The sequence below is a fragment of the Sceloporus occidentalis genome, unplaced genomic scaffold (assembly GCF_023333645.1).
Source record: "Sceloporus occidentalis isolate IW3139 unplaced genomic scaffold, rSceOcc1.0.p SCAF_5, whole genome shotgun sequence".
Taxonomy (NCBI): domain Eukaryota; kingdom Metazoa; phylum Chordata; class Lepidosauria; order Squamata; family Phrynosomatidae; genus Sceloporus; species Sceloporus occidentalis.
In genome coordinates this window covers 156,821,697-156,844,933 of record NW_028316985.1, presented here as the reverse complement: position 1 = coordinate 156,844,933, position 23,237 = coordinate 156,821,697, and the positions used below count along the sequence as shown (strand labels likewise).

Below are 23,237 nucleotides of genomic sequence, written 5' to 3'. Positions count from 1 at the left end.
ACTGGCATTTCAGTAATTTGTATTTTAAAAACATACTAGGAATCTGAAAAAAGTGAGTGACATAGGATTTTGTGTGTTTTCCCCTTCCCCTATAAAGTGAGGGCATTCAACATTATTTTTTTCAGCACAGACATCTTTGTAGAATGTTAAGTGCAATCTTTGTACGGATGCTAACTTTAGCCATTAGCCAGTATAGAAGCATGGTTTTATCTTTCAGTAAAGGATTACTCCATTCTAGTCCCATCAAATATAGACTTTATCACTCTTATATTTAATTGAAATTATTTTAAGTGTCTTTCTCCTAGCTATACTGTGGAGATGAGCATTATCAAAGGTGATGATAGGATGAGCTATACAAGCAGGGAGAAGCATTTCTATCAAATGTTTAAATAAGCTGTGGCAAAGATAGACACACTTTTGTGGTGCGTGCGGCTGAATCTTTTCTGTTCTCTTCTTTCGCCAGGAAGATATGAGTGGCTGGAGTGTTTGCTTCTATAAATAACTACTTTATGTCAACCAGATGCCAATCTTTTTGAAGAGGGTCAGTCCCCAGTTTGTCTTGGTACTAGGCATCATGCAGACCCAAGAAGAAGCATAGAAACCACTTGGGACCAGATAGGTCACCCCCATTCATAACAAACTCCATAAACTTCATCCAAACCATCAGGATCACTGTTCACCACAACAATAAGGTAAGTGCATTGTTTCCTGAAATAATCAGGCAGTGGTCATCTGATGTGCTTGCAGTGTTAGCATTTGCAACAATAAATGAGCAGATTACTATAGCAATTTATCACAGACTGTTCAAAACGATTCTCTGTTTAGGCTGTGTTTTATTAGTTGGTGTTGATTCAATGGATGACTTGTGCATTTAATGTTTAGAAGCCTTTTAAAGGAAACTGCAAGAAATATTGTATTTTAAAGAGAGCAGACAGCACAGAAATCAATGGTGCATGGATATTACAACTATTTGTACAATTTGGTACCACAGTGAATTCTACCCATGCACATTGGAAAAGTAGAAGGCCCCATCACACCTTGTCATATAGTTTGTATAGTGTGATCAAGGAACTCTTGGTCCATTATGATTTCGCATACAGAGTTAATAGAGCATGCCTTATTGCACATCATCTATGTGCTAGAAAAGTTTGTCAGTATCTGAATAACCTTTGCAAATGAGAATTGCATTCAGTTCCTGCACCAGTATGTGTGGTTAAAATGCAGGCTCAACATTAAATGTGACTTTCCCTCACTTTCTAGAAAATCACACCAGACACCTGCAATGCTATCACATGCTGACATGGTCAAAGAGAGGAAGCAGCAAGCATCCGCCATCATGAAGGAAATCCAGAGAAATGGTATAGAGTTAAATCCTTGTTATGACTGTATGTCTAGTGTCACTCTCTAACCTTTCTTTTTAATCTTGTGGCATTAACTCTCTTACAGCTTTGCCTCTGGGTGTACCGCCATAAATAATCTCATGGGGCTATCATGCTGCCTATGGTAACTAATCCTTTTGTAGTTGCCTCTTTTCATTTGAAAGCTATTTTCAGATGAACAACTGTTGTGAAGGAATGAAGTAATCTAACAGCTGATGTACATTCTGCCTCGGATTGACTTTCCAAGTATTATTTGGGAAGGGGGCTAATAGGTCTGGATGCCATATTACAAAACTGTTCATATAAAGAAAGATGTACAGTAGATCTCTTTTATTTCAGGACTATTGTTGAAAATACAATTACAGATATTTGCAATAGAAACTGAGTTTCAATCTCTGCTTCCGCCCACGCAAAGCTGTCTGTACATTTATTCAATTGCACAAGGCACAATTTCCAACTAATCTCGCCTAAGAAATGTTTTGAAGTAGATTTTATTTTGGCCATCTTTGGACAGAATTGTGAACCAGGTTGGTTTGGTGGATCAAGATTTCCACAAGAAAGCACATAAAGAAATCATTGGGCAGTGGCCTGGATAGTCAGGGGACTCTGCAAATTTTAATCCAAAACATAACTATTCTGAGCTCTGAAAAAGGTGACAAAAGAAACAGCCTCTCTTTAGGGGGCAGAACAATAATTGACTTTCCTTTAAAGGCAAAATAAACAAGGATGATTTATAAGTCTAAAGCAAACAAGCTTTATCTATTTTTCCTCACCTAAACTTCAAAAATCACAATTAGTATCCAAAACACCAAAATATTCTCATTTATGTGGCAAACACATTCATGTTAAAGAAACACATTCATATTCCTTGGCACCTGGGAAGAATCTTTTTTTTTCTTTCCTTCTAGAGTGCCCTGCTATCAAGTCTCTTACTGGTTGTATTTTCTTTTTAAAAAACAAAAACAACTTGAAATGACCAGAAGACAGACTTTTCTGAAAATCTGACCTTATACACATAAGAAATCATGTATCAGTTTTGTACTCTGTACTGTCACACTGCTGTCTGTTTTATCAGATGTGGCATCCCTTGCTGTGGACTGGATTCCACACAAGCTTGTGCTAAAAATTTCTTTTTCTCAGTAAATTTCAAAGGTGATACACCAGTGATTCTCAAACAGTGGACTCCCAACAAAAGTTAGAGGTGCTGATCTTCCTTCTTCTCCCAAACTTTTTGTCATAGAAGGTTAAAGACCCCATAAAACTACAAATCCCAGGAGTCCATAGGATGGAGCTAAAATATTTAGAGGGATGTCAAAATGCATTATTTTTTATAGGTTAGATTTACTCTCATCTCCTCAAAGGGTTCATCACCTTGAATAGCTCTTTTAAATTGCAGACTTAAACCTCACTGCCCCACTGAAAGAGGAGCATCACTGGTACTGTTCTAGTTGCCATGTTGAAATATTTCAACCAAATGTTCCCTTGTGCAAAAAGAATGTATGTGGATAAATACTTGATAGATATTCCCACTGTATCATTGTTTACAAATATAATACAGTGGACCCTTGTTATACGCTGGGGTTTGGTTCCAAGATGGATAACAAAATCTGTAGATGCTCAAGTCCCATTAAATATAATGACATAGCAAAATGGTGTCCCTTATACTTCCCCTTGCATTAGTTTGTCTGTGTCACCTTTTAATCTGGCAAATTATTCCCAGTCACCTATTTGACATGCCAAGTGGGTCAAGGCAATTAGGACATTGAGAGGTTTATTGTGACCACAATATAATCATGTGCATCTAGTCGCATTATGCTAATTATTTTAATTATCAAAGGCCAAGTTGGGAAATAGGTCACTAGTACTGAAGGGTCATTAAAGCTTTCTATTACCCCATAATTTCATTTTTTACATTAGGTGTGGCAACAAAACACACATTTCTATGAAAGAATTTGCCCTCATTACTTCTTTTTCTAAAAGTATTGTTGCACTTTGCTTCTAACGTTTTATGAAACACATAGGACTAGATCCAAGAATTTTCTTGCTACAAAAGAAGATATCTTATACTGATGGAAAATGCCCTTCCATCAAAGAATATTCCTTCTGACATAAGAAGGGAAACTTTAGATCCAACCCATTATTTGAAATGAAAGGAAGATATATAATATGGTCTTATTTGACCTTCATACACCATCCTTGTTCTATTCCTTTTATGTGACCAGGAGGTTTTTAAACACAATTAATGATGGGGAGCTCACATATATTAAAGAATAATACAGGTTGATTCTCTCTTTTCTGAAATGCTTGGGACCAGAAGAGTTTTGAATTTTATTTATTTATTTATTTGGATTTTAGAATATTTGCATATACATGATGAGATATCTTGGAAATGGGACCCAAGTCTAAACATGAAATGTATTTATGTTTCACATACACCTCATTAGTTTGAGTGTTGGACTGTGACTCTGAAGACTAGGGTTCAGTTCCCAGGTCAGCCATGAAATGCACTGAGTGATCTTGGGCAAGGCACATACTCTCAGCCCCAGGGGAAGACAATGGCGAACCCACTCTGAACCAATCTTGTCAAGAAAACCACATGATAGGTTCACCTTAGGATCACCATAAGTTGGAAATGACTTGAAAAGCACACAACAACAACAACAACTATGGCAGAAGTAGGAGAAGGAGTTCCATTCTGCCAGTGATCAGAGCATGGGTGATTGATGTTTCCATCAGGTTTGCAGAAGGCGGCTGGGCCAGGAGACGTTAAGTATACATATAGTTAAGTATAGTTAAGTATATCACATCAATATCATATTTAACATAAGATCGCCTTTCTTTTTAAACTGGGATAAACAGGTCCATAGAGTAGAAGACAGCATAAATCAATCCAAAAGTAAAATTTTAAGACCAATGTAAGTAATGTTTTAATTTTTCCTTCAGGGACAAGATCAATGGCTTACTGAATTTAGTACAAATCCTTCCATGTTTTTCTTCTCAGATGAATTGTCTATGAGATTGTCCTGTTGTCTTCATCCTTTCCCTCCCTTCTCATCATTGCTTTTTTATTAGCTAGTATCAGATGTGATCTATGCACAACTTAATTAAGAAAGATAGTGGAATTACATTTTAATTGACAGAAGCCTCACATTAATCTTACACTTAACATTTCTGGGAAGCTGCCTAGACGCACAAAGTGGTTTAGATCCTCACTTGAAACATGATATGGCCAATAAAAGTTTTGAAGCAGAAAGGCAGTGAGTAGCATGCCTCTGAAGAATTAATCTGGTTCGGATATTTAACATTCACTAGCAAGCAACATACATTATGGGAGGTTAGCTTGCAAAATCAAAGAAACTCTCCTTTTACAATTCAGTTCCAGATGTAGTTACTTGGACGCAACCTCCTCGAAGCAAAAAGTACAACCCTGAATTGAAATATATCATATAGATTTGGGCTATCCTAAGTAGATCATGGTAGAGAAATAGAAAACTGTCTATTTGTATTCACACACATTATGTGTCCTGGTTCAAGGATCTGGAATCCTGGGTCTGGAAAGTTTTGTTGTCTACATATCTTACATTTTAAAAATTGATGCAATAGCTCAGAACTGAGAATCATGCAGCTCTCCAAACTTTTATGGATGGTACGTTTCAGCAGTCCTAGTCAGCAAAGCCAAAGGCATGCTGAGAGTTACAGTCCAACAGTGTGTCAAGGGCTATATGATTCCAAGAAGTCAGAATTTGAGTGGCCAGTGTAAGAGGACAGCCTTATCAACATACTGAACAGCTGTATGGTATTTCAGTGGATATAGCTTGTCCTGTGGGAGAACCAAAGTGGTGTAGTGGTTTAGGTGTTGGACTTGAGACCATGGTTCAAATCCCTGCTTGGCTATGGAATCCCATTACGTGACCTTGGAAGACAGGATCAAAGTTCAAAATGACCTGAATAGACTTGAAAGCTGGGCCAAAGCTAACAAAATAAAATTCAACATGGAGAAATGTAAGGTACTGCACTTAGGGCAGAAAAATGAAATGCACAGATATAGGATGGGTGTCACCTGGCTGAAACTACATGTGAAAGGGATCTAATAATTGTAAGCCACTCTGACAGCCTTTAGCGCTGAAGGGCGGGGTATAAATACCATAATAAAAAATATAAATAAATAAAATAAATCTAGAAGTCCAAGTAGACCACAAGTTGAACATGAGTCAACAGTGCAATGCAACAGCTAAAAATGCCACTGCATCAAAAGAAGCATAGTGTCTAGATCAAGCGAAGTAATCGTGCCACTGTATTCTGCTCTGGTCAGGCCCCACCTGGAATATTGTGTCCAGTTCTGGGCACCACAATTAAAAAAAAAATGTTGAGAAACTGGAGCGTGTCCAAAGGAGGGCGACTAAAATGGTGAACGATCTGAAAACCATGCCCTATGAGGAATGCCTTAGGGAGTTGGGTATGTTTAGCCAGGAGAAGAGAAGATTAAGCGGTGATATGATAACCCTGTTTAAATATTTGAAGGGATGTCATATTGAGGAGGGAGCAAACTTGTTTTCTGCTGCTCCAGAGAACAGGACCCGGAACAATGGATGCGAGCTCCAGGAAAAGAGATTCCACCTCAACATTAGGAGGAACTTCCTGACAGTAAGGGCTGTTCGACAGTAGAACACACTCCCTCAGAGAGTGATGGAGTCTCCCTCCTTGGAAGTCTTTAAACAGAGGTTGGATGGCCATCTGTTGGGTATGCTAAGTTTACGAGTTCCTGCATGGCAGGGGGTTGGGACTGAGTGGCCCTTGTGGTCTCTTCCAACTCTACAATTCTATACGCTCTCAGTCTCAGAGGAAAGCTAAGGCAAAGGCAAACTTCCTTCTCCTCAAGTCTTGCCAAGAAAACCCCATAAGATAATTTAGAAATGATTTGAAGGCACAAAATAACAAGTTGCTCTGGCAGCCAATGACGGGTGATTTTCCTTTTCTACATCACTTATAAAGCTACAGGGGCTCTCTGCTCTTTTGCATCTGGCAATTCCAGTGAGGAGACAATGTGACTGCAAATATTTCAGACATGCTGTTTTCCACTCACCTATCAGTTTATCACCCAGGCTTGTAAACAGCCTTTCACCTTCCTTCCAGTGGCAAATAATATTGTCTCTTAGTTAAGAAATGTCATTAATTGATAATTTAATCTTGATATTCCAGAAATGACTTGCATGGATAAGTGTAAGCAGACAAGTTAGCAGAATGATTTGTGGATTGCTGAATTTTTGGGCTTAATTTGTAGAATTTTAATTAGTATTTTCTCAGATGTGGTAGCAGTACAGTATTTAAAGGCTAGAGATAGTCAAGATGGAGAAGGAATTTAAGCAGATTTCCATTGATCCAGTGAGTCCACTGGACTCACTCTAGTTGGGATTAACAACTGGATTTAGCCAATGTATGCAGAGTGAAAACATCAGCTGTTTTCTACCTTTGGTTACAGTCAGTAGTTCTCAACTTTTGTTTATCTAGATGTTTCATATTTCAGTTCTCAAAAGCTTGTTAAGCATGGCCAATGATCAAGAATTTTGGGAACTGACTTCCAAAACATTTGGAGGCCAAAAAATTTAGAACCACTGTGTTACGTGATTTTTCTGGAAGTCACAAATATCGCATCGACCTTGTATATTGGGTGAAGTTAACTTCGCCCAATTTCATTAGCCGACAACTGAGGAATTCCATAGGTGGAAAGTTTCCCACTCTTGGGTTTTTCTCACTGGATCAGGAATATAGATTTACTGATAAAAATGTTATCCCTAAAAATTTAAAATCTTCAAAAATCCATAGCAAGGCTTTGGTTTAACTTTGTGTTATATAAACATTGGATGCTTTCTGATTTTTAAACTTATTTTATTCAAAATATTTTGTAACCATTTGTTCATCACTATGCACATCTGAAAAAAGGAGTGCCAGTTTAAAAGCAAAACTTGCTTTCTGTAAGGTTCTTCTTGAGTTTCTCTAACATTCCTGTGGAAAATACCAGCAGTCTGGTCAGGATAAAATATTTGGATATAATAAGAGATTCATAACATACAATCTTCAGAAATATAAAAACAAAGTGCAATTATTTGTGGAAAGGAATATTGCCTTGGATAAAATAAAATCAGACAGACTCTGATCCCTTATGTTTACTGTAGGCATCAAAGATATATGTAAAGAAGTTTCTATCCAGCAGAAAATAATTACATTTATTTTAGGAAGCAGGAAAATTCTGTTTGGTTCTCTAGAGAGATGTTTACATTTCAGTGTCAGGGCATTATCAGATCACAACTGTGCAAAGTTACACCAGAAAAATTAGCTCCATGCTGTTGTAATGTCTTTCAGATATTTTACAGGTGAGCCTTCCACAGTCCTAGCTTCATCTCCTCTTTGTCCAATGCTACACTGTGCACAGGGGTGGCTAAGAAACAGAGTATCAAATACCTGTACAGAGAGAGAGACTGAAAGAGAAAGAGATGTTGGTATGATGCAATAATAATAATAATAATAATAATAATAATAATACTTCTAGCACCTTGCATTTCACTTGGCATTAAAACAGAGTACCAGCAATTTAAATAACTTAAAACTGCTGTCCTCAGAATCATATACTGTATATTCACATACAGTTCTCTGCTGTAGTAGTGTGACATTTGAGTTGATATGGGATGCTAGCATGCTGCCTCTCTCATTCTGGAATATCAAATTTTTACATTGTTTTGTGAATACAACATGGCAATGATAATCAGTGACTGACTCAGTGACTTGTATGCTGTATGCTCAAGCCTGAATGACCTACCAAGCCAATCATTCATGTACTGTTGCCTACTATGACAATTCCAGGTTCAGGTTATTTGAAGGACTGCATTCTCCTTTATGAGAGAGACTGTGCTCTAAGATCTGCTGGGTAGGGAGCCCTTCTCTCTGTCTCACCACCTTTCCCAGTGAAGCTAGACTGGCATGTTCCATACTTTCTTTTTGCAGACAAGTAAAAACTTTTCTATTCCAACAGGCATTTGATCAATGTTTATATAAGGCACATCTTACAAAATGAGCAAGGTATTGCTAATTGTTGTGCTGGGGTGTGTTTATGTTTTAATGATATATGTTTTAACTTGGTTTTGAACTTTTTCCAATTGTGTAATTGTGTTTTAACTTTTCTATCTTGTGGATTTTAACACTTTTTTTATTTTTGTAACCTGCTTTGAGTCCCAATCTGGGCAAAAGGCAGGGCAGACTTCTTCTTCTTCACTTTCGCTGTGGGCAAATCTCAAAGTTTGTCAACTGAGCTCTCACTGAGCCCTAGTCTTTCCTGGTTTGCTTACATTAGCTGGACAGATATGTATTTCCCAGAAGAAAAGATACAAGTATGTTCTTAATAGTCTTGTTGAAATCAACAAGATTTCACAGTGCTTCACCCTGACTGGATACTATCAGTGATCAGAGTTGGGAAAAGTTTGGACTCCAATTCTCAGACTCCCCTAGCCATCATTGCCAACACCTCCTATTCTGGCAGGGGTTCTGGGAGCTGTAATCCAAATAAGTACCTTTCCCAAGTTCTCCCACTGATCTGGAAGAATTTTCTTAGAAACATGTGCTTCTATATTTTTGTAGAATCCCTTGGAATGGACCTTGGAAAAAAGGTTAGCATCCCCAGAGACATCATGCTGGAAGAATTATCATTGCTTAGTAATAGAGGAGCAAGGCTGTTTAAGATGCGACAAAGGAGATCTGACAAGTACACATATGAAAACCTTCATTTTTTAACGAGCAAGCCAAGAAATGTGAGTATTTTACCTTTCTGGCCAGCCAACCAGAATAAAGCCAACCAGTTTTGTATAGTTAATCATATGTTGTTCAGAGGCTAATCATATTTCGAAAGCAGGCAATACAAACTGGTGATCCCCCATGGTGACATGCATTCAGCTTTGTGGTACAAAAGGAGTACAGAACAAGCAAAATGGTACTGCACGCTTTGCAAAGATTAGGAAGAACAGGGTTTCTCAAACTGGCACCCTCTAAATGTGCCGGATTACAATTTTCAGCTTCACCAGTTAGCGCAACCTTTATCAATCAATCAATCATTTATTAATGCTTAGACCAAAGATTATTTGCATCAAAGTGTTAAAATATAATGCAACATGTAGGAACAGCATAAGAAAAGTATAACATGAAATAAATTATATAATAATCTTGCATGTATTTATTTTTATTGCATTTATTTAATTCATTTTTATGCTGCTTTTCTCCCAGAAAGGGACCCAAGGCACCTTACATGATAAAACAGTTTAAAAATAATTTTAAAAAACAATTTAAAATAACATGGTTAAAACAGTATAAAATTAGGATTAAAAACATAGAAAATTAAAACACATAATCTAATACAGCTACCCCATATAAAAGCCACCCTGCCATGATTTTAAAAAGGCCACCTGACTAAAATAATTTTTATTTGCCGGTGAAAGGCCAGCAGGGAGAGGGCCAGGCTAGCCTCCTGTCAAAGGGAGCTCCAGAGGGTGGGAGCAGCCACCGAGAAGGCTCTCTCTCTCATGTGCTCACCAAGCAAGACTGTGATCTTGGTGGGACTGAGAGGAAGCCTTCTCCTGAAGATCTTATGGCCCTAGCAGGTTTGAACAGGGAGATATGGTTTCCTAAATACTCTGGACCTAAGCCGTTCAGGGCTTTAGTGTGCCCAGAAATAAACCGGTAGCCAGTGAAGCTGTTTCAACAAGATAGTTACATGCTCCCTATAACTGGCCACAGTTAGCATTCTGGCTGAGGTGTTTTGAACCGGCTGAAGTTTCTAAACAGCTTCCAAAGGCAGCCCCATGTAGAGTGTTTTACAGTATGTAAAAGACTTAAAATTCAATTTGATTAAGATATGTACAATAAAACTATTAAAAAATTAGAGCACCTTCAGATCAATCAAAAGTAATAGCAGCAATATATCTTGTCCCAATAGCGTCACTGATGGGGTGCAGTGGGGTGCATGCCACACTAGGTGACACCCCAGAAGAGGGGATGACACTTGGTCAGCTCATGCCCCTGCAGTCACTCCTTGAACCCACGCAGGTGCTGCTCCAGGCCTTGGGGACGTCTCTGGCCCATGTGAGTGGCTATTCCATTGGCTGTGCAGCTATTTTCCTGGCTGCGTGGCCACTTTCCCAGGCCATGCGGCCATTTCTGCAGGCCTTGGGGGCTCCCTAGGCCTCAGGGGAGGAACCTCTCCAGCCCAAGTGGGAGGTGGGTCGACTCTTTTCCTGGCCATACGCTATATCTGCTGGCCTTGGGGAGGTCTCTGGGCCTTGAGGGACAAGTCTCAGGATTGGGTTGGCAGTGGATAGCTCCCCCGAACCTCCTTGTTGCTGTATGGCATTTTCCCATGGAAAGCCAAGCCACAGGGAGAAGGATTGGGGAGTGCGCTCATCAAGGCCAACTCTGGCATCTCCCAGAAGCCATGCCCCTACTGCTTTGGTGTCCTGCCTCTTCCACTTTGGCACCCTGTCCCTTCCACACTGGGTGATGGCAAATTTAGGTATGCCACATCCTAATTTTCATTGCTGCCAGGGCAAAAAGAGAAACTTTGTGAGTTACCAGAGTCATATCAGACAGGAAATAAAAAATCTTTTTCTGAAATATTGGCGGGATATAGACAGCCCAAAAAGGGTGGTTTCCCACTGCCCTGGTTTGCTCCATGAGGGAGACGTAGCAGCCAAACCACGCAGATCCGTCGCGGAACAAAAAGAACCCGCAAAAAGTGGCTTCTTCTTGCAGCGCCTTTGTGATGCCGCAATGCACCAATGGCGCACTTGCAGCATCACAAAGGTGCAGGGACATGCGGACACTAGGCGCTCGTCACATCAAAATGGTGCCCACCATGTGTACAGGACACCACCATTTTGATGCCCCTGTCACGTGCTAGGGGTGAGGCCAATATGGACGGTATGCCCTCTGCCAACCCCTAGCATGTGATGGGGGCACCGCAAAGGCCCATCTAAATTGGGCCATTATTAGAATCTAAATAAGACAGAATAGATCCTACAAATCTGGCTCTAGGTTCAGAATATAATTAACAAGAAAACAAATAATGAGGCAGATCCTCAATTTCTGGGGCCCCAAAAATACACAGGCAGAGGGCCAAAAGGGTGTGCGAATATCTGCCATCAAGCACAGCTGAAGGCATGGTCTGGAAACAAAGGGCTGTAAAAGCTTGCCTTAGTTTTGGGAAGGTGAGCTTCGTCAAATAGCCCTTTGATGGTCAGGTTTACAGAATCTATACCATTTGGAAGATTTAGAATTGTTAATAGCCTCTCTGTCCAATTAAGCACCATGGTGAAACATCTATTCACAAAGCTTCTCTTGGAGGGGAAATCATTGAAAAATGTACACAATTCTCACCATCCAACCTTACAAAAATAAAACTTATCAATTGTTCATTCTTAGGTGGGGGAATGAAATAAGCCAAGGTTGGTGTTTCTAGTATATGCATGCATGTGTCTCAGAGAGTATGAACATCTTGGTTATGGAGATTATCACACAGTGAAAAAGATGTCATTGTCTTGTCCTTTTGCCGTCCTTACTGCGCAATCACAAGGAAGACTTTCAAATGACATTGTGCTTATCCCATCATTGTCCCATCCATGAAGTGGAATTGCCCATGATCGTGCAAAAGACTTTCAAATTACAGTGGAACCTCGCCATAGGCGGGCGCGCCATACGCGGCCTTGAGCATATGCGCTCAAGCTGCGGCGCGCGCGTGGGGCGGAAGGGGCGGCGCGTCCCATTCAGTTGAATGGGCGCATGCGCCTGTTGCGCCATGCGCGCGCCCGTTGCGCCCCGCGCACCTCTGCACTGCCGTGCACGAGTGTCCAAGAAAGCTGCCAGCAACACTGACAGTAGCTGATAACAGAGCCTTTAGTTAGAGGAAGCAAAGAAGCAGTCCGAGGGCAGGTCAAGAATACGAGCCGAAGTCAGGATTCCAGAGATTCCAACATTCTGAAAGTCAAGCCGAAGTCAGGATACCGGGAAACAGCGCAGTCAAACAGTCCAAGGTCAAAACAACCAAGAGATAACGAAGTCCGGTCCGAGGTCAAGGTAACAGAGAATCCAGATACTAGGAGCTAGTGCTAGCAGCAATCACGCCAAGGGATCATGCAATAAACTCTAGCAACCAGCATTAGTCTCTCTCCCACTTAAGTAAGGGAAACTCTCCCTCGTGCCACCTGAGGCTGGTTGGCTAATTGCCTCTCGGCAATCCTCTGTGATCTGCGTCTGCAAGCACTCTCAGCTCTTCTCTCTTTGTAAGAAGGCACCTGCAGGCAAGCTTCGTCTCCTGAGTCACCACTAGGCTGTGGTACCATAGGAAGCCTCTCTTTGGCACTAGGACCTGGTTGAACCTCCTCCTCTGGGGCTGGAGGATCACAGCTGGGACCTGGCAGGGCAGGAACAGCACCTGGCGTTGCCTCAATCAGCCCTTGCTCTGGAGGAGGCTCATCCTCCTCCTCATCCTCCGAGAGCTGATCTTGGCTGGCCATGACAATGAGCCCCATTGTATATAATGGGGCTCGAGCATAGGCGGAAATTGCCATACGCGGCGGGATCCGGAACGGATCCCCCACGTATGACGAGGTTCCACTGTATGTCACATTTACCCCATCATTTTCCCATCATTGAAGTGGAATTCTCTTGTCATTTTGGATTAATGGGAGTTTCCGTTATTCAAAAGTGACAGTGCATTTCCACTTAATGACAAGATGACAGGACAAGCATGACTTCCTTTAATAGTCCCCTTTTTCATGTGACAAGGACAGGATAAGGACAGGAGCAATCCCTTCCTTTGTCCTCTTGTCTGATAATCTCCTATGGTTTGAAGCAGCTGATGAATGTGCTATTGGGAGAAAGTATCGCTGTTTTTCTATTTCACAATAATGTTCTTGGAATACTCAGAAATGCAGTTATCACCATAGCAGAAACAACATTTGAGGGAAAATGTGAGAACACTATGCCACAAATGAGAAACAGATGCACCTTTATAGCACAGGAAAACAGCTGGGCAGAAGCAGAAAGCCCATTTTCAGATTAGGTGTGAGGGACATTTAGCTCACCAGATGTTGTTGGATTAAAAATCGCATCAGCTCTTAAAACAGGATAGTTGGGGATGGTGGGGGTTTCTATTGAACAATCTCTAGATGCAACACACTTCCAGTAACTATTGTGTGTGTTTGCTGTTTTATTTTGATAGAACATACTGAGGTGAGATATAATGGTAAGCAATTACTTCTGTGTCAAATATGCCCTCTTGTCTGGGAGCATATAACCTTCAGTTCAAATTTTCCACATTAATAAGACTTTTAAAATCTGGAGCTGCCCCAGCTGGGTGGAATCATGTCAGAACACTGACATTTTAAGAGATCTGGCTTTACTGATGGTGTTCAAAGAACAAGAGTCTCAAGGGGCTATGCAACTCTGACTATTATTATTCCACTTGAATGGCCAGACATTCTGTGATCCTAAATATTAAATTTAAAACAAGCAACTACTAGTGGTGCCCTTTGCGGCATTGGAGAAAAGGGAGAAAGTAGCCTGTCCATTTCCTCATGAAAGGACTCTCCAATAATGGCCATGATGAGATGAGGACTTATGGTAAAAAAAAAAATGAACTTTTCCAAGCTCTGCCCATTCCATGTTCTGACCTAGAGTCTTGGGTTCCATGGAAATCAGACTTTCCATGGCTTATTGCAGAATCCCCAAATCCCAACTCTTCTTATTCTTGCTGACAAAAGCCTTCCATTGAGAGGTGAAAACCAGTTGGATTATAACCAATGCAAGATCTTTGAAGCATGAAAATAAAAAGGTATATATGAACAGTTAGAGGAACAGTAAAGTTCGGAATACTATGCTTATAGAGGAACAAATATGACAGTAATTATTAATCTGCCTCCAAGTAAAGCAACATATACAATAAACACAGAAATAGCAGCTTTCCCCTTGCAGGCTTGCTGACTTGTAGTTTCATGTGGAAATAAATGTAGGGAATAAAATAGAAATGGAGGATTGGTTAACACAAAGAGGTGAGAAAAAACAAAATGCCAACAAATGTTTAAAACCAAAAATCAGTAGAGATGTCCTGATATCAAGGGCCAAGGGATTCCAGAGACAGGAAATGAGAAAAGATGGGTGAACAAATAAGAGATAATGGAGAGGACAAAGGGTTCAGCAAGATGTACCAGTTGAACATAAAGAATATGAGAGAGAAAGAGAGAGTAGAGATGTGAGAGCAGAAAGATAAAGACACCAAGTGTAAAGATATTAATGAACAAGTAGATTAAATAGATTCTTGTAGGAAAACAGAAGCTGGTGCCGCACAGAAAGAAAAAGTAGCAGTAAGACAAATCAATTGTGTTGCAGCATCTGAAACAAAGGAAGGGGGCTAAAGATAAGAATGAGGCACACCAGATAAAATGGCATTGTAATGATCAAGTGTAAACAGTCTAACAAAATTAGACAGTCTCTGTGGTATCAGTTAGAAGAAAGCAGATGACTCGTAAGAGATATTTATGAGTTGGAAATGATAACATTTAGCTATAGAAGAAGAAACAAAAGACTTGAACAAAAAGGGTTCATTGTGTAAGAACCCTGAAATTATGGTCATGTGAAGAAGGATATGTACTGTATAAAGATAAAAAGGTGAAGGAACAAAAGAAACACTATGAAAACAGATACAAATTTTCAGTTTTAAAAGAATTTATGTGCGTGTTTTTAAAAAGAGATATGTGAAGAGATTCATAAGAAAGGCAGAAATACTAAAGAGGATGGTGACAAATTGTTTTTTTTAAAGGTACAGCGTCATTGCATCTAAATAACTGTAGGTTGGGGAAACAAATAAAAGAGTCCAAAGGATATAAAATACATAGAAAAACCGAGCCAAGAACAGAACTCTGTGAAAAGAGGTGCTGATCCAATATGCCCAAATCACCAGGAAATAGATGGGTGCTTCTGGCTATGGAAAATAGTGATACAATGTCACTGTTGTTTATGACCAATTAGCAGAGGACATCAGAGAATGAGGAAAATCATCAAGCATGGGCTTTTCTCCTCTTTGATAGTTTTTCCTTTATGCTAGCAGTCTAAATGATAACAATCTTATTTGCAAGGTTGTTTTTATTACAATCTAAAGCAGGGGTGCAGAAGCTGTGGCTGTTCACATGTTGTTGAACTACAAGTCCTCTAACCCCATCTCCTTTGGTAATTCCAGTTGAGGCCAATGCTGGCACTGAAAAAATGTGGAGGAGTTCTTATCTTCTCCTGCCAATTACAGAATCATGGAGTTGGAAAAAAACCACAAGGGCCATCCAGTCCAACACCCTGCCATGCAGAATACACAATCAAAGCACTCCCAACAGATGACCGTCCAGACTCTGTTTAAAAACCTCCAAAGAAGGAGACTCCACCACTCTCTGAGGGAGTGTGTTCTGCTGTCCAACAGCTCTTACTGTTAGAAAGTTCCTCCTAATGTTTAGATGGAATCTCTAGTTTGAATCCATTGCTCTGTGTCCTAATCTCTGGAGCAGCAGAAAACAAGCTTGCTCCAACTTTATGACTTCTTTTCACATATTTAAACAAGGCTATACTATGATTCTTTAACCATCTCTTCTTCAGATGAAACATATTTCGCTGCCTAAGCTGCACCTCCTAGGGCATGGTTTCCTGAACTGTAGCTCTCTGAAGAGCTTTTGTTAAAGTTCATTGTGTTCCCCAGGTTGAACCTGTGTTGTCAGGAAGATCACTGAGTTCAATGGTCTTTACTCCAGATAGGATTGCAGTCATTAATACATTGCATATTTAGCTAGGTACAGCTGTTTTTGATGCATGTGTGTGGTGTATATTCCTACTGTCTGAATTTATCCTGAACTTCCAACATTTGCACCACTGAAGATGCTGCTAGTGCTACTAGGTTAAAGCTTTCAGTATCAGTTGAAATACGCTGGTGTAGTTTACAGTGATCATCACTCACTAATGGCAAAGCACCAAGTTATTCAGGTCAGTTCAAACAAATGCCAGTAAAAACATTACTGCATTCCACAGAGACAAAGGGTTTGCTTTGTTGCCTTTTTTAGGTGGGAGCTATTTTAGAAAACTTGTTTAATTCTCTGTGTGTAACTTCTCTTACTCTTCATCATTTTGCCTCTGAGGCTGCATCTACACTGCAGAAATAATGCAGTTTGATATCACTAACTGTCAAAGCTCAGTGCGATGGAACTCTGGGATTGTTAGCCTTCTCTGTCAGAGAGCTCTGGTGCCATAACACTATAAATCCCAGGATTCCACAGCATGGAGTCATGGCAATTAAAGTGTGGTCATACTGGATTATTTCTGCAGTGCAAATGCCACCTAAGTCCCAGAACCTAACAATGCTCCCAAAATAAGAGTGCAGAATTTTGAATATACATACTAAGGTTCTCTGCATTATAGGTAGACAGCATCTGGAAAAAAAACCTCAAATGTTTATTTTTGGAAAAGCAGTTTCTTATAATGATAGTCCAAGATTCAGAGTATTTAGTTAATGCTACAGCAACAGGTTGTTATTGTTGTTGTTTTAAGTGTATTGTCTGTTTACGGGGGGTGTCTAAATGTAGAAGCACAGAGTACAATGTGAACAAGTATTTGAAATGTGAGATATTCCTCCCCTACTATTTAGTGAGCCCACACACCCCATACTATAAAAATAACTAAAACATTAGATACATTACAAAGGTAATGAAGTTATCCTCTATTGAATTACCATTACAATGTAACTGCATTATTGGAGAATAAAACACATTAGAAGTAACTCATCCCCGAAGAAATAAACTATTACAAATAACATGTTGCCTATAACTAGTAATTTACACGACCTGGAAGAGAACTGTAATGCTAACGATTGCTGCTTTATTAGTATCTTTTACTAATATCAGATTTTAATTTTATTCCCTTACCCAAACATACATATTCAAAGGCATCCTTTGCTTAAAATCTTTTCATTTCAATATCATGGCTAAAATAAGGTTCTGACATTTTTGGGAACTCTAATTCTATGTTTAAAGAAACAATGATTAAGGCTTGGGATGCAGTCTTGGGAACTAATGACCCAGTAGAAAGGGTGGAGATCCCCAGCCTGTCATTAACCTTCATGAACTTTAATGTAGTAAAGTTATTATTATCACTACAAATTGAGATGTTCAAGGAATTCTTTATGGATACTGTGTAGAGGAGGAATGGGCAATTGCCAAGAGTTGCAAGGCCACATCGGCTCTCCTGTGTGACCCTGAAGGCCTGCATACTGCCCCAGTAATTTCCTCTTTGGAGAAAGGTCCTTATTTAAACAAACAAGCTTGATTTATATACTGCTTCATACCACCTAAGCAGTGTCTAAGCAGTTAACAACTGTAAGCTAATTTGCCCCCAACAATCTGGGTACTCATTTTAGCGACCTCGGAAGGATGCAAGCCTGAGTCAAGCTTGAGCCCTTTTTTCTGGTCTTGAACTCGCAACCTTGTGGTTTTGAGTGAGTGGCTGCAGTACAGGCATTTAACCACTGCGCCACCAGGGCTCCTAAAAGGGGAGGGAGCCTCAAATGCTCCCCAAATGTAGTATAATAGCCTAGAGAGTGGGGTCTGGAGACTGCCATTTGCCTCCTCCAGGGTAAGAACAAAGCAAAGAAAATCAGTCATCAGAAATCCAAATGACATAGGTAGGTTGACCATATAAAACAGAAGAGTGAAATTCTGGGAGATGCCAATCTCTCTACTAGCAGCATACTTTTATATTTACATTTGGAACCCCAAGTTCCATCTTGGAAGGTATTTCCTGCTAAGCCTGTCAAGACTACAACAATGATTTGTCAGTTCCAATTTGTTTTAATTGTTCAAGAAACACCCTTTGCAACAATATGAGGTTTAGTCATAGGAAAACAGCAGAGCTCATTCAATTCCTTAAGCTATGAGGAACTTCCCTCTCCAGAGTGTATACGTTCAAGGCCTCCTAAGGAAGCTCTGTAACATCATGAAAGTGACAAGGGAGCAGCAGCAGCAGCACTGTCCCTCAGTCTAGGTGGATTACAAAAGCAGAAAATTACAATTAAAAACACATCTAGTGAAAAACATACAAAACTAGAGATGAAACTAACAGCTGAACTAAAAGCATTTAAAACATTTCTTTAAAATAAAGATTAATAACAGCATAGCACCACAAAAACCCTTCCCTTGTTAAAAATTAATTTGCTGAAATAAAAAGGTCTTAACTTGTCACCAAAGAGACAGCAAGGAAGGAGCCATCCTAACACCCCTAGGGAGGGAATTTCGAAGTATTGGAGCAGTCACAGAAAAGGCTCTCTCCAGGGTTCTGAGGAAATGATAGGACAGAGAGAAGTGTTTGTCTTGAGGATCTTAGGATAGAGTTTGGGGTTGTTGTTGTTGTTATCCCACCTTTCTTCTATAGGGACTCCAAGTAGCTAAATTTAAAAAAACAAAATTAAAACAGAACAAGTTAATAACAGTACAAAGCATTAAAATGTTAAATACAAATACAGTGTGCCCATGTTTTACACTGGCGCGCCATATGCAGCTTTCAGCATATGCTGAAAGCTGTGCCGGAAGTGATTTTCTCACATCACTTTAGTCAAACTGTTAGCTGCTGGAAAATTCAATTTTTTTTCCTACCAGAGATTTTAAACACATTTCTGCTCTGTCCATAATATTCTGACTTGTCTAGAACCCCTATATAAAACTGAAATCATTTTATACCTTTCATCTCTATGCTGAAATCCCCACCAGTCCTAGCCTTTTGCCAGCCCCGCAGGGTATGCTCTCACTTCAGTTGTGCTAGCTCACATTAAAGAGCTATAGTATTCAAATCTCCCAGCAATTTCATGGATAACTTCAAAGTCAGGCCCACTGCAATAGCATTGTGCACAATTTGGGGGAAGCTCTATTTTGACCCCAACTCCAAAACACTCATTGGTTATGGCAGGCTTCGTCTTCTTTATAAGACTTTAGAAAAGTCACCTTTTTGGTCAACAAATCCCATAATCCCTCAGCCAGCATGGCTAGTGCTGAATTGGCTGGTTGAATTTTGGACATTTTTGTTTTTTCTGTTGCAGTTCCATTGCCCTGAAGAGGTTCTGAAAGAAGGGCTATTCATTTGAGTTTTTGAGGACAGTGAGTACAGCATTTTAAAATAAGGCCATCTGACAGCCTTGGCCTCAGGAAAAAGGATATTCTCGTTTAGATAACTAGTTTGCCCAGAGCACAAGAGGCCTGTCATTCCCAGCTTGCCAGATACTTTCTATTCTAGCTTTAGAAAGCCGGTTAATCTCTGTGGCATCTTCATTCCACGTCTCTAAAACAAGAATAATACTTCACCAGCTGGCACCATGAGAGTGCTGCAAAGATTATGAGTCTGTGGTACCAAAGCTGGAAGGCAAAAAGTGATCAGAAAACAATAAAGTTTAAATGGGACAGCTACTATCAGGTTCCCAGTTAGGAAAAGCCAAGCAATGGGTGGTACTGTTTTGAAGTTATTTGGTGTCTTTGTATTGTGCTCCTGATAGCTGTGCTGTTTCTTCCCATTCAAATGCAGCGCAGTGAGATCATACAGTGTGTTCAACTGGATACTAGTGGCATGGATGCTGGCCAGCAGCATGCACCAGTAACACCTCCAAATACACCTGATCCACGCAGCCCACCAAATCCTGAAACCATTGCCCCAGGTAAGTCAGCATCCAGCTTTTCAAGCATTCATGTGCCATCTGTTTTTTTTTTAAGTATTGAAAAAGTAATTCAGGCAGCATGAAAACCAATACTAAAAAAGAATTCCTTCACAGAACAGATAATTGTTCGCTCTCCATATCCACGGATTCTATATCTACGGATTCAACCATGGCTTGAAAATATATTTTTTAAAAAATCCAAAGAGCAAACCTTGATTTGGCCATTTTATACAAAGGACATAATAATAATAATAATAATAATAATAATAATAATAATAATAATAATAGGATTTATTTATATACCGCCCAATCACTGGGAATCCGAGCGGTTTACAACAGAGGGGATAAGAGACGGTTCCCTGCCCACAGGCTTACAATCTAAAAGACATGACACAAAAGGAGAAAGGAATGGTGAGGGGAGGAGGAGATCAGGTTCAGCAGTTCTTCTCTCCCTCTGAGGCCTGGACCAAGGCAGATGGACCAGAGGGAGGGCTTGTCTTCTTCCAGGCAGGCCTGGTGGAGCTAGCCTGCCTCTCTCTCCCTCAAGATGGTGACTTGAGCATCCATGGGGATGGGTCATGGAACCAAGCCCCAGTGGATACCAAGGGCCCACTCCAATTGTCATATTCCACACCAATATGGAAGAAGCATAAATGAATCACAATGCCTGTGACAACTGTGAAACGAACAGTGGCAAAATAAGAAAAAAGCAGGTTGGGGAGTGAGCAGCACTTTTACAATGTCTATTTTCCCACAGTTGCAAGACAAATAAAACTACCATATTTTACCTATATTGCCATAGTCACAGTAGCCTCGATGGAGCATCAGCAACACAGTATCTAGTTTTCTAGTCTAAAAGGGTGTATTGTTCTGTGCTGTTGTTCATGTTCCTTCATTGTTTTATAACCAAAGTTTTACCAATGCTCCAACTGTAGGATAGCAAAGTGGAACATATTTTAAGATGAAAACAATTAAGTCTGCATGACAAAATTTAGGTAACACTGCACCACAGGGAGCACTGAGGCATGGAAAAATTTTCTGTCCACTGCTCCCAGAATGCTGATTAGGGGAGCTGTGGTTCCCTTCAAAAGCAACTGTTTCCAAACTCTGGCACAGTACAGACCACCCCTTCAGGGGTAGCCTGCACCTGCCCCTTTTCTTGCTGGGCTGGGGGCAGCAGCCCAGAGGCCCCAATCCGACACTTTTCGGGACCAAGGAAAAGCAGCAAAATGCCGCTTCTCTATGGTCCCAAAAAGGGGTATCCTTGGGGCTTCATGCCCCAGGACACCCTGACAAGCGCAGCCATGGGAGAAAAGGGCCGCCCGGCCCCTTTCTCCCATGGCTTTGTTCCCATGGCTATCTGGTTGCCGCATGGGAACAAAGCTTGTGGCGCCACAACAAAAAGGAGTTCCTAGAGCAGCTCCTTTTTTGCAGCGCCGCAACCAGGAAGTGGTGCTGTCATGATGTTACTTCCTGTGTGCCACATTTGGGCGCTCAGCAGGGGCGCCGGCATCATGGCAGCCCCGATGTAGATGGGAGGCTGCCATGATGACGCCGCCGCCACATACTAGGGTTGCAGGGCGTGTGGACGCTCCACCCGCAGGCAACCCTAGTACGTGGCCAGGCAGCGCAAAGAGTCAGTCTGGACCAGGCCTCTGTTACATGCATTCCCATTATCCCTAGTTACGATCAGATAGCAGGTGATGGGAAGGACCCTTAACAATGACCATGGAGAGCTAATACCAGTCAAAGTAAACAGTACTGGACTGCATGGATCAGCAGCTTAACTCATTATAAAGCAGCTTTATGTTTTGTTTTTTTAACAGAGTATGAAAACAAAAAGTGAAGGGAATGTTACTACAGTATTATGCAAGGTGGGCAAGTCCAGATGCTGTTGAAGAGCATCTCCCACAATCTCTCAGCATTGGTTGAGTAGAAGTGATGGAGCTTGCAGTCTAATGATATCTGAAAAAGTCACAGTGTTACCAACCTGTCTGGGTACAAAGAAGTTATCTTGCCATTGCTTATGCCATCATAGGCAATAGTCAGGGAGATCCAGATGAATCGTAGGGTCTTATTGGCAAGATTTCTTCAGAGACGGGTTGCCTTTGCCTTCCTCTGAGGCCAACCAGTGGGTTTCCATCGCCAAATGGAGATTTAAACCCTTCTCTTCAGAGTTCTAAACCTATGCTCAAACCCGTACACCACACTGGCACATAACAACAACAAAATAAATAAAGAAACATATAAATTGTCTGGAAAGGTCCCAGTTCTATTAGATTGTCATTTTAATCATTGGGCTTAGATCTTTATGCTGTAGCACAGTTGTTCCCTGGGTTTCCAAATGTTATAGCTCCCAGAATCTCTGACCATTTGTAATGCTGGGGGATGAAATCCAGCACTGAATGGGGAAACATTTTGTAATCACTAGTTGAGATTGAATGATTTACTGAATGCAAATTTTTTCCTTGATTTAGCTCTACCAAAGCTTCAATTGCTTTGTTCTATGAAACCACACAAGATGAATAGAGTTTCAAGATTAAGAAAGGCTAATGTGCCCTGATGTCATGCATAACAAGCTGTATAAAATCATCCTTCTTTGGCATTGTTAGGCCATATCTTTCAGTAGATAACATATACAGTATCATTTAAGTTACATTTTGTCTTCATGTGCAATTCTGAAGTGAGTGAAAGAATGCTTGAAAGGAAACCTTTATACAAGATTCTACTGTAATTTAAACCTCTCACTGCAAGGACACTTGCTTCTTTTATTTGGAAGTACTGTACTGAGCATTTTCTCTTTGTTGCCCTTACAAAAACAAGTGTTAATTTCTAGCAAATCATTTATAAACTGAGTACAACCTTTCCCTCCACTGGTAACCATGATATAATGGATTCTACAAAGTAGCTTATGAACATATTTATTAAATTAAGATAACAAAATATGTACGTTTTCTTGAAAGTAAACTCCATTGAATACATGAGCTTATGCTACCAACCTCCTTCTCTCAGTTTGTCTTGAATGTGCTAAAAAATCCCTTTGCATACTGACCCAGACTAACACAGCTATGTCTTTGAATCCCATTAAAGACAGTGGT

The 23,237-nt window shown here is 40.4% G+C and overlaps 1 protein-coding gene across 1 annotated transcript in view; it reads left to right on the top strand.

Moving 5' to 3' along the window:
* The first annotated feature begins 542 nt into the window (after positions 1-542).
* The window catches only part of MYOZ2 (myozenin 2), a 39,691-nt gene continuing 16,996 nt past the window's right edge, over positions 543-23,237 (top strand). Inside the window, exons 1-4 of the mRNA XM_089525885.1 lie at positions 543-692; positions 1,261-1,358; positions 9,009-9,178; positions 20,010-20,139. Of these exons, the coding sequence (XP_089382011.1) occupies positions 1,283-1,358; positions 9,009-9,178; positions 20,010-20,139 (376 nt within the window). The 5' untranslated portion in view covers positions 543-692; positions 1,261-1,282. The remainder of the gene's footprint in view (positions 693-1,260; positions 1,359-9,008; positions 9,179-20,009; positions 20,140-23,237) is intronic.